Source organism: Copidosoma floridanum, unplaced genomic scaffold (genome assembly GCF_036245765.1).
Source record: "Copidosoma floridanum isolate Cflo_tuat_1 unplaced genomic scaffold, Cflo_Japanese_pri ptg000029l, whole genome shotgun sequence".
NCBI lineage: Eukaryota > Metazoa > Arthropoda > Insecta > Hymenoptera > Encyrtidae > Copidosoma > Copidosoma floridanum.
Window position 1 is genome coordinate 51,642 of NW_028321906.1, and position 12,315 is coordinate 63,956.

The 12,315-nt window shown below is 35.1% G+C and overlaps 1 protein-coding gene across 2 annotated transcripts in view; it reads left to right on the forward strand.

Moving 5' to 3' along the window:
* LOC106637216 (NBAS subunit of NRZ tethering complex) overlaps nt 1-8,965 on the forward strand; it is a 31,098-nt gene extending 22,133 nt beyond the window's left edge. Inside the window, exons 8-17 of one of the 2 annotated variants that reach the window (XM_089595877.1) lie at nt 3,587-3,792; nt 3,881-4,177; nt 4,270-4,606; nt 4,682-5,088; nt 5,158-5,457; nt 5,532-6,129; nt 6,224-6,638; nt 6,733-8,084; nt 8,345-8,473; nt 8,553-8,965. In XM_089595877.1, the coding sequence (XP_089452003.1) occupies nt 3,587-3,792; nt 3,881-4,177; nt 4,270-4,606; nt 4,682-5,088; nt 5,158-5,457; nt 5,532-6,129; nt 6,224-6,638; nt 6,733-8,084; nt 8,345-8,473; nt 8,553-8,843 (4,332 nt within the window). In that variant the 3' untranslated portion in view covers nt 8,844-8,965. The other variant, XM_089595878.1, reaches the window with a different exon arrangement.
* The last annotated feature ends 3,350 nt before the right edge of the window (nt 8,966-12,315 follow it).

Here is a 12,315-nt window from a genome sequence, read left to right on the forward strand (position 1 = left end):
CCGTGTACTCCTCGTGAGTGGGAAAGAGACGGAGCATGAGAGCCGCGGCCAGCAGCGGCCGACCGTAACGATGCACACGCTTGATTGTAAATTAAAAATGAAGGGTTTGCAATAAAATAACATCCGGAAACGCCTTAGGATTTTGTCAAGGGATGTTTGAAGAATATTTGAGAACTTTGGCAACATCAAAATTTTTAATTTTTATTGTTGTTTTTCATACTTGAAAGTGACGATTTTCACGGTTTTTTAAACTTTGTACAATTAATATCTCGAAAAGTATTGATTTTAGAGAAAATTTGCAAGACATCTTTTTTTTTTAGAATTGTCCAAAAAAGCTAAAAAAAATTTTTCCAGGGCAAAGTAAACAATATTTTTAATTTGTTTAAACATTTTTCCTACAACTTTGAAGCCTGGCAACATGCAAATTCGTTTTTAGGTGATCATTTTGCGTAAGATCATGCAAAAAAATCCTATCCAAATAATTTCTCCCACGAATTCCAGATTACGACCCGGACTAAATGGGATAACGTGTAGGCAACTGAAGAGAGAGAAAGCAGTAGGTTTGGGGTACCCCACTTTTTAACCCTTTTCTTCTTGTTCGTTCGCAATTGGCTATCCGTAGACTCTATGTACCTATAGGTATAGTAGTATTTCACTTTGAGTAAGTGCCGTTTGCTCAGAATATTTACATCAGTTGAGTCAAAAGTTTAATTAGTGTAAGTAAGTATCACAGTGAATAGCTAATATAAGCGTGAGTTTGCAAAAGTTTTGGTTAAAAAAAAATAACATGAAAACGTGTTGCGTGCCAACGTGTCAACTCAAAAGTTACGACTTAGCAGCTAAAAATATAACCTTTTACAGGTAAATACTTATGTACACTTTCTTCAGAAGTTTTAGTATTATACTTTATAGAAAAATAGAGTTGCATATGAAATTTATGTTATTATATGTATAATATTTTAGTGCTGGCAAAGATGAAAAAAGAAGAGAACAGTGGGCAAATAGTCTAGCTATTCGTTGTCAAATAAAAATGACGAACAACTCTTTTATTTGCAGTCATCATTTTGAACCAATATGCTTTTATACTTGTGGGCTTCGCAAAAATGTTAGACTAATATCATTAAAAATCACGCTAATATTAGCTATTCACTGTGATACTTACAATAATTAAGATTTTGACTCGACTGATGTAAAAATTATGAGCAGACACCACTTACTCAGAGTGAGATACTACTAAGTATGAGGCTCTTTTACAGTCAAGCTTGAATCAGATGGCGCCAGGGTACGTCGCGGCTGTCATGGCCGTCTCACTCACACAACATTACTTTTCAGTATTGTATGTATACAGGAAATTAAAGTGTAGTGGTAAAGCGCAATATTTGAAATTTTGAAATGAATAAGGAAGACAAGAAAGAATATTATGGGAGCTTAAAAGTTTCAGAATTGAAAAAGCTTTTAAAAGGGAAAGGAGCAAGAGTCAGTGGAAGAAAAGCAGAACTCGTGGACAGGTAAGTGTACATTTTAGGTTAAATTTACAAGGCTATTTATGTATTTGTTTACTAATGATTGGTCTCCCAATTGCTTCGAGCCACTTTTTTTTTATCACACTATCAGAAGGAAATTTAAATTTCACTTTCTTATCGCAGGATATTACACTGCACTTCATTTTTCCTACTATCTTTAAACGTAAATGCAAACAAAAATTGTCTGCAAACAACAGCAATCATTTACAAAGGTTATGTCTTCTGCTTTGCTCATCACACAGATAGGCTCACGGACACAATACACAACTGTAAATTTGACGGTGTGTAAGTGCGACGGCCATGACAGCCGCGACGTGCTCTGGCGCCATCTGATTCAAGCTTGACTGTAAAAGAGCCTCATATCTATACATAGAGTCAACGGATAGCCAATCGCGAGCGAACAAGGAGAAAAGGGTTAAAAAGTGGGGTACCCCAAACCTATTGCTTTCTCTCTCTTGAGTTGCCTACACGTTATCCCATTACATGCTTCCTCCATATGTATATGCTCTAAGTTACCAACACAACGTTCGAAAATTAAAAATTGTAACATCAATAACACAAGCGCCTATCACCCAATGACCCGGGGTGCTTACTGGCCACTCTATTAAATAATAAAATATTAATTATTAACACAAGTGCCTATCACCCAATGACCCGAGGCGCTTACTGGTCGCTTTATTAAACGATATATATTATTAATTAATAGCACAATCGCCTATCACCCCATGACCCGGGGCGCTTACTTGCCTCTCTATTAAATCATAAAATGTTAAGCAATAATACAAGCTCCTATCACTCGATGACTCGGGGCGCTTACTGGCCACTCTATTAACCAATAACCCAGGGTGCTGCTTGTGTTCAATTAACATTTTATTATTTATTAGGGTTATTGGTTATTGGTGTATTATTCGTACGATTACTGCACTTTATGGTTAATTCGTAACTTATTTTTTATGTAAGTTTTTATTTACTATAAACTAATTTTTTTAATTAAATGCTTTTTTCGAAAACTTAAAAATTAGTATGTTTTAGCAGAACAGCTTTCCTATGTATTAATAAATATTTATTGTTGATGAAATATTTTCATAATTTTTCAAAAATTTAAAAAATAAAAAATGTTTTGTACTCCATAAATATAGTAATTGATTTTTATTGCGTTTTATTCTTTCATAATCTTGACATTGGTGATTGAGGTGATTTTTTGACTTAAGGACTTTCATCACATTGTTGTAGCGGGGGAAAAGTTCAGAGAAGTAAGAAGAGTGCAAATATGTGCAGCAAAACTGGCAATAGTTTTTCTCACGTGGATGTACTTACACACGATTTTATGCATACTTGTTGAACTCTTTTTTTTTATGTGTTATTAATGAAAAAAAAAAAAAAAATTATAGATCTATTTGAAAATAAAACAGGTTTATCTAAAAGTAATCTTTCATACCAAAAAATTAGGTGATTTCTACAGATCATATAAATGCAATGTTTGCGTGATTCTTTTATAACGCTACTGCATTTAAAATTGAGATTTTTTAAAAGGAAACATACATTAAAAAAAGATACAGTTAAACGAGCTTTAATTTTTTGTAGGTATTTTTTATGCTATTTCGAATATACGTTGAATGTTTAAGTACTTCTGAAAAAAACCTATGTGTGATGAACGTCTTAAAGGGACATGTAATACTGTATACTCTATTCAAGAAAGCGGTACTCGATGAAACTTCATAGTCTTGTACTGGACAGCCTATATATCGTTTATATTGTATTGTGCCGTAATATACTGTTTATAATCTCTTATTTCTTAAATATCAAAATATTGATTGAAACCACATCCAATTAACGTAGGTATACTCATTCCAACTATAATTGCACCACCTATGTACTCAATTTCGTTTTATAGAAGGTATATTTATATTCATAATTATATTGTCTGCTATATAATATCATAGAAGTATAACTCTTCATACTTGGGTATATATTATAAGCACCCACTGCCCACTGTTTTTTTTTTTTTTTTTTTTTTTTTTATATTCAATTGCATTTTAATCATATTAATTTATTTGTTTCAGATACAGAAAACCAATCAGACCTTGGATACCATCAACAGAGATCACTTAAGTGAGTCTCAAAAAGAGTTGATTAGATACAGGAAAAAGCTTCTGAGTCATTTAGATAAGCTACAAATATATGAAATACTTTTGGAGTCACCTAACAAATTTGACAAGAAATTCTATGAGGAATTCAGACAACTGTCACCAGTTGAAAATGCTGTCAAGTAAACTTACGCAATTTTAATGTATTTGAAGAAAGTTTTATTCATTACATATATTTATTTATCCCAGGTAAATAAATGGTTGTTTCAGGTTTGCTAAAAGTTCTAACTGTCGAGGAGTGGAAGTCATGTTCACCTATTACAGTTTGCAATTAATGCCCCACTGGCTGACAATAATTAGCTTCTTTCCTGAAACCTTGAATCCAGAAAAGTATCAAAAACTTCTGCCAGAATGTGATTTAGAAAGTCGTTTATTTTTATTGTACCAACAAGAATTGAGACCAAAAGATTGGGTCGAAAGAGCTATGTTTGATAATATCCCTAATTTGGATAGAAATGAAGATTTAGAATTTATTTATGAGGTTAAAAAATCGCTTTCAGTGTACCGGTAACTAATTTTTTATCAAATGAAAGTTAATCTGAATACCTACACCACATCAATGAGAACAAGAATATCTTATCAACTTTTTTTTTTGGCAGAAGTAAAGAGCTTACAATGGATTTGTTACAAAAATGGTATAGTGACAGAGCTTATGAAATTGAACGCGAGAGCCGTTTAGTGGACAACGCTTTGGCTCTAATAAACATTGGAAAATCGCATAATATTAAAAATTTAGAAAATTTACTGTTTCTATTAGAATCTCTGGATGATCTTGTTTACAAAGTTGGTCTTGAAGAATTATCTTTGACAGAAATCGAAAAATTAGATGACTTGAACAAAATAAAATTGTTAATGTCGAAATCTAATGAAAAAAATTTTGTCAACAACATTAAAACTTTGTTGTTGCCTTATTCAAGAAGGAAAAAAAGATATAATGTCAGTGTGATCAAAAATTTTTAACAAGCCTTTAAATTGTTACATTTCTTTTAATAAAATTTTTATTCCATTCAGGATGATAAATTGGAAAGAAATTTATTGTATGATTATTTAGTACTGCTAAGTAAATCAGACTTAGAGCTTCCAGTGACATTCTTCAAGTCTTTGCAATTATCTTGTGATCCCGAAATTTTTGATGCAATAAAAAGTGTTACTGCTTTAGCAGTAGATTGTATTTATGTATGCACCCATACAGACATGTATGAGAAAGCCAAAGCTATTTATGATGCAATGGTGAGCTTAGCCAGAGGAAGGGAAGATAGTAGCATCAAGTTCAAGGAACTTGAAAAAGAGTTGAAATGTTTACAATTATTGAGTAAGTACGAGGTTCTGATACCGTTTCATCAAGTTAGAGATAGCAAGCAAAATTCTTCAGGTGCTAAAGAGCTTTTAACACAAATGAGCCAAAATTTAACAAAAATGTAAGTTTTTTATTTATTGGATCCAACTTACATTTGCCTAAATTTCCAAGTTGTGTTCATACCTTCTAGATATCCACATGCCAATGAGAAAAACTGGTTACAAATGTTGAATGACATGCTAGATATTCAGGAACAAGTATTTAGTTGTCTAGACATAGAGATCTGTTTTGAAATATCTATGCTAGCAAGATTAAAATCACAATCTATAAATGCAATCAGAGGTTGCACCAATTTAATGGAAACAAAAGCAAGTGGACGATCCCGACTTAAAGTTTCTCATGAACGAGCCATTGATTTCGTTTTAGAAGCCAGTAACTACTACTTTAATAATTCCAAAAGCCTGATAGATCCAGGCATGGATTTGGCTAAGTAACACTCATCAAATGAAATTTAACTATAAACGTCAAATAGCTTCCTCAACTGATGGAATTTCTTGTTTTCAGAGAGTGCCTTCATTTAATAAATGAGAATAATGACAGGGTAAGAGAGGAGTATGATCTAATTGAGTCGTTACAATTATTAAACGAGTTTCACATAAACATTCTGCCGCTTCAAGTGAGGATGCTGCAGGAGCGACTGAAACTCATCGAGGACTGCTTAAATAGTCATAAAGACGCGTACAAGAGCAAACAAAAGCTGCTGAATTTATCCAAGTACTTGAGAATTGAGCAAAAGAACAACCGCTCGCGAGAAGGAAAAGTACTGAACTTAATAGCGAAGAAGGCATATGGAGTCAGTGACTATAACTTTTGCGCATCTGTCTTGAAAGACATGATCAAGAATAATTACCAGATAGCCTGGGGCATTGCCAAGGATTTGGCCTGCTGTGATGAGTTTGATGACTTACAGTTTCGCAAGAGCTGCATTTGGTTTGCCATTCACTATGGTCCGAGTGACGTTATCGAGGGTTTGATAAAACGAGCCAATTTACTTGAGGTTCAAATTTTAAATTTTCACTTGGTGAAGATAATGTCAGTCGAAGGCGAACAACGAGAGGATCAAGAGAACGTCGATGGTGATAGTGCAGATTTACTAAGTATGGTGAGGGAGTTTTTTAAAAATATTTTCTTGTCGCATTAGGTTAGTTTGTTCATTAGGTTTTTTTTTCTTTAATATATTTACTTGCTTATTGCAGCCTTTGGTCGAAAATAAAGAATTCGTTCCGAAAATCGTGCAAACATCTACTGAGCTGGTTAAGAGCTCGGCTCAAATCGCAACGAAGTCGACGTTGAATTTGATCAGAAATGCAAGGAACAAACATTTTTGGGCGTCAAAGTTGAGTTTCAGCTTCTTAGATAATAGTAATCAACTCAAAGTGACTGATGAGGACGAAATCCTACCTCTAAAGAAGCCAGAAGAATCGCTTAAGTTTGCCTGTTTTTATAAAACTCTGCATGAAGACTGCGGAATAAGTCATATTGACACAAAGTACTCGAAATTTTCAATGGAAGATTACGATGTTAAGTTGAAATTGGTGCAAACTTTGTTGAGAATATATTTGCTGAACGAAACTGCCTCTTACGGTGCTGAAGTCAGTGATATCAATCATTGTAAGTCTTGTACGATTTTTTTTTACATATTTTAGTTATTAAAAACATGAATTGTCGTATCTCGTATCTAATTTTTTTTTTTTTCTTTTTCTAGTGTTACTTGAGTGCGCTGAGCGAACCGTCACGGAAGATTGCATTGCGGGCATGAGTTATTTATTGAATCTATCCGATAAGCATTCAACGAGCATCGAAGACACCTTTGAAATTTTACCTCGAACCAAACTATATTGTCAACTCAATGCTTATTTCTATTCATTGAAACTGTATTCCCAACTTTATCCAGATAGTAATAAAGTATTTTTATACAGTCCTAAGAAACTTATTATACACATGTCAAATGCTGAAATTTCGAATGAAGATGATTATCAAATTAAATTGAAGAGGAAAATAAATTTTATTTTGCAACAACAGAACGATGAAAAAAAAGAAGGAAAAGAAAGTAACATGGAGAAAAAGAATACCATAACTAAAGTTGAGATAAAAAATTACAAGGTTGATAATATGCAGTCAGATATGCATAGTGTGGATGATAAGTTTAACGTCAACAAGAAGCATGTGTCGAGTAATGTTTCTTTATCAGAAGAATTGGGTGACTGGGGTGATTGGGGTGATGAGGAAAACGCTGAGTTTGGTTCTAATTCTCATAAGACAAATGCTTGTGGTGAACCTATGCTGCAAGAGAAATATAATAGTGATAATAAATTAGAAGTAAAACGAAAGTGTACGCTCGATTATTCTCCAGTAACAGAAGAACTAGATGCATGGAATGATTGGAATGATAAAGAAAATTCTGAAATTGAAGTTGACGATGAAAATAAAATTAATGCAGTATTTTTGGAAAAATGTGAAAGCCTTGGTGATAAATTCAAATTAAAAAGTTATTCTGACTGTAACAAATCATTAGAAAAATTAGGTGAATGGAACAATTGGAGTGAAACAGTTAAATTTAATTTTAAGAGTGATGAAAATAAAAATAAAATCTTAAACAAAAAAAATTATAGCAATAATAAATTAGAAGTTGATATACAATCATCATCCAATTGCACTGCATTCTCAAAAGAAACAGATGCTTGGGGTAATTGGAACAATGACTGGGCTGATGAGCCAGGTTCTATAAGTGATAATTCAAACAAAATTCCAAGCACTGTCACTCCTCAGTCAGTTAGTTCTTCTCGTGAATTAAAAAATGATTTATTGAACGAGAAAAATTACGAGAACATTATAACTGAATTTTCAAAAATTAAAACCTTTGATGATTATAAAAAAGTAAAACTAATGTTACTAGACCAGCCGAACTGGTCAATGCTTAAATTCAATGATAACAACCCAGCGCTGGAAATGATTGTCAAAATAACAAGTATAAATGCGACCAACAATAATAGCTACAATGATGAAGTTTTTGAAGAAATCGCAGCTTTCTTCGACAGATGCATGGTTCCTCAAATCGTAATTAAAATTAGTTTGTGTTGTTAAATTTTTAAATGCAAAAGTTTTTAATACTAAGGCTGCGTTTAGATGGAGTTTGGGAGTCTGCCCAGAGATGAGTATCATCTCTGGACAACAAGACTGACATTAAAGCTTATAAGAGTGAGAGAGAGGTTAGATGTGGTCACGTGATGAATCTCTCTCTCACTCTAATGAGCTTCAATGCCATTCTGGCAGACTCCCAGACTCCATTTAAACGTAGCCTAATGCTCTGTCAACAGGTGTTAACGGAATTCCTTCAAGAGAAGAAATATTTTTTTACAGTGGAACAGTTTATATATTTGCAATTGTGCTCTACAAATTTATCGCTTCATCAAAAAGCTGTTGATAGTATAAAAGAAAATTATAAGGTTATGTAATTCGTTTCTTAATTTTAAGTACTTTTAAACCTAACTACTTTCATTATTGTAATTGACTTGCGTATTTCAGACATTGAAATTGAATTCAGCCATACTAGAAAAAATTTTTTTCAACAACCTCACCTCATCGTTCGACGTAAGTCATGACCTATACTACCGAATACTGGAAGAAGTATTTTTAAACAGAACCTTACCCGAAATCGAGGAGAACGTCAAATTGCTGATAAACAATTTAGTCGAACAGAGCAACATTCCGCATGCTATAGCTCTATTTAATCAGCTCGAGGGTACACCATCGTCGCTAAGCACCTATGGAAATTGTATTGAAATGTTGTTCAGAAAATTAAACTATGACGATTAATTGTCTATAATCACGAGATGTGTTGATTGAATAATATGAGTGTACATTATTGCAATTGAGAAAAAAAATATATCATGTGCATAGTCTATAATTTTTGTATTTAATTAATATAACTAATTAATACTCCCCAATTCCATGCTTGTACTGATATCTTTCATATCCAAGTATCCAAGGATGAGAACAACGAATATTACTAAATTTATAAATTTCATGAATCAATGATACCTGTCGTTAGAGGTATGGTGTTTCATTCGTTATTAACAAATGAGCCGTGAAAATCTGTTTTTTGACGTTATAGTTCCATAGGCGTGTTATACGCGAGAGTAAATTAACAATTTCAGAATTGTGACATTGAGAAAATGTGTGACGGAAGTAGATTTTGCATGTTACATCCTACTCCCCTTTCGCTCCATCACTCTCGCCATACCGTCCCGCGCCTTTTCCCCTCCACACCACACCACACCCATACGACGCCACGCCACTACAGCACACATTTTGAATTTTGTTGATTTTATTTCCAATTCTTAAAAAAAAAAAAGAAAAAGAAATTAAATATTCCAAGAGATTTGAATCCATGATCTCTTGCACTTTAGCCGAAGTCCTGACAAATTACATTAAATAAATTATTCATTAAATAATCTAATTTTTTTTGTTTAATCATTTTTTTTAACTTAGAAATTAGTATATTTTGGCAGAGCAGCTTTCCTATGTATCAATAAATATTTATTTATCATTTATTTGTTACTTTTACAATAAATAATTATTAATACAATTTTTTCATCTTTTATTTTTTGACTTAACGACTTCATCACATTGTTATAGCGGGGGAAAAGTTCAGAGAAGTAAGAAGAGTGCAAATATGTGCAGCAAAACTGGCAATAGTTTTTCTTATGTGGATGTACTTACACACGATTTTATGCATACTTGTTGAACCCTTTTTTTTATGTGTTATTAATAAAAAAAAAAAAAAAAAATTATAGATCTATTTGAAAATAAAACAGGTTTATCTAAAAGTAATCTTTCATACCAAAAAATTAGGTGATTTCTACAGATCATATAAATGCAATGTTTGCGTGATTCTTTTATAACGCTACTGCATTTAAAATTGAGATTTTTTAAAAGGAAACATACATTAAAAAAAGATACAGTTAAACGAGCTTTAATTTTTTGTGGGTGTTTTTTATGCTATTTCGAATATACGTTGAATGTTTAAGTACTTCTGAAAAAAACCTATGTGTGATGAACGTCTTGAAGGGACATGTATAGAGATCGAGAGGTCGTCTATAGGAGAGAGAAAAAGGTGTTTCGTCCCGAGAGCACGCCAGGACTCATCAGTAAGGCTGATGATGTGCTCCCTGCCTTAGACAGAGAAGAGGTGTGGGCACTGTGGGCTTACACTGACTCGATCGCGCTTACATAGTAATCGTGCGGGAATTTCGCCGCTTGACGGGAGGTAACTATTAGGGGCTTGGCCACCTGGCGAGTAGAGCCTGAAGCGCGAGAGATGTAAGTCGCCACACTTGTACTATATACTCTATTCAAGAAAGCGGTACCTACTCCAAGCAAAATGAGCCCAACTACTTTAACTGCTTTAATGAATAGAATTCCATCACACTACACTGCGACGAAAATAATCCCTCCGCGCTACGTTGCGACGAAGAGAATCATAGAGATATAAGGATAGAGTGCGCTAGAGGCTGAATACAGCGATACGGTAAAAGAAAGAGATGGTTGCCGAGTGTCCTCTCTGTCTCTTTCTACCCGAGCACTGTGATTGGCTGATGCTCAAGAGGCAATAACCTATGTCAGTAACTGCCGCTGACGGCCAGAATACCCCCTTGAGCAGCAGCCATTTAGCCAATCACAGCGCTCATTAGAAAGAGATGGAGAGGACACTCGGCGACCATCTCTTTCTTTTACCGTATCGCTCCCCCTTACGTACATTAGTATAGTTAGCGCACTCTATCCTTATATCTCTATGAAGAGAATCCCTCTACGCTATGCTGCGACGAAGAAAATTCCAGTGCTCTGTAATACGACAAAGAGGATCCCACCATACTTCCTCTGCTCAACGTTGTGACGAAGAAAATCCCAGTGCTTTGTACTGCGACGAAGAAAATCCCACCCCACTATTTTGTGACAAAAACAGTTCCTCCACAAAATCACTTTATTTACAATCTTCTTCAAACTTTGCATATCACTTCATTAGAGTGTAATGCATAAATGTTCAAAATTTTATTATGACTGTCCGTACCGTTTTCGAGATATGAAGCTGCAAAGTTGGACTCTTTAACACGGTAAGCATAGGCGAGCTGCGCGAAAAACGAACGTTTTGATTAATTAAACAAAAAGTATATTTACAATTCTTATGAAAAATTATGAGCATGAAGTAAAATATATGACGAATCTACTATATTTCACACAGAGATGCCATCCGTACAGTTTTTAAAAAAATCAAATTAAAAGTTAGCAATTTTCCAAATGAAGCAGACAATAAATTGCGGGTTATCTGATATGTGGGAGCCTAGGACAATGAGCCGAATCGGACGATGAGCCGAATCGGACGTTCAGCCGAAAACTCGGACATTGAGCCGAACAAACAAAAGCATACGCAATGCAGCCAACTGAAGCGGGCCAAACTCAAATCGTATTAAAAATAGGTAATGTCAGCCTGCGCGCACAAACTGCAGATGGCGCGGCTGCATCTAAAAAGCTTGCCCGACAAAGTTAGCGTTTTTTTCACATCGGGGCTATCGAGTGCGACGTCTAGGTATGTGGACTCGCCGCAGACGGTGTCTAGGAGGTGCTTCCCAGGAAGTGAAGCTTTTTTCACATCAGGGCTATCAAGTGCGACGTCTAGGTATGTGGACTCGCCACAGACGGTGTCTAGGTGGTGCTCCCCAGGAAGTGAAGCTTTTTTCACGTCTGGGCTATCGAGTGGGACGTCTAGGTATGTGGACCCGCCGCAGATGTTGTCTAGGAGATGCTCCCCAGGAAGTGAAGCTTTTTTCAAGTCTGGGCTATCGAGTGGGACGTCTAGGTATGTGGACCCGCCGCAGACGTTGTCTAGGAGGTGCTCCCCAGGAAGTGAAGCTTTTTTCACGTCTGGGCTATCGAGTGAGACGTCTAGGTATGTGGACCCGCCGCAGATGTTGTCTAGAAGATGCTCCCCAGGAAGTGAAGCTTTTTTCAAGTCTGGGCTATCGAGTGGGACGTCTAGGTATGTGGACCCGCCGCAGACGTTGTCTAGGAGGTGCTCCCCAGGAAGTGAAGCTTTTTTCACGTCTGGGCTATCGAGTGGGAAGTCTAGGTATGTGGACCTTCCGCAGACGGTGTCTAGGAGTTACTCCCCAGGAATTAAAGCTTTTTTCAAGTCTGGGACAAAATACCACCCAGAATAGACGACGAAACTGATACCGATTTCACGCAAGAGTTTGTAGATGATAACGACTGTATGTGTGCTATGATAGAT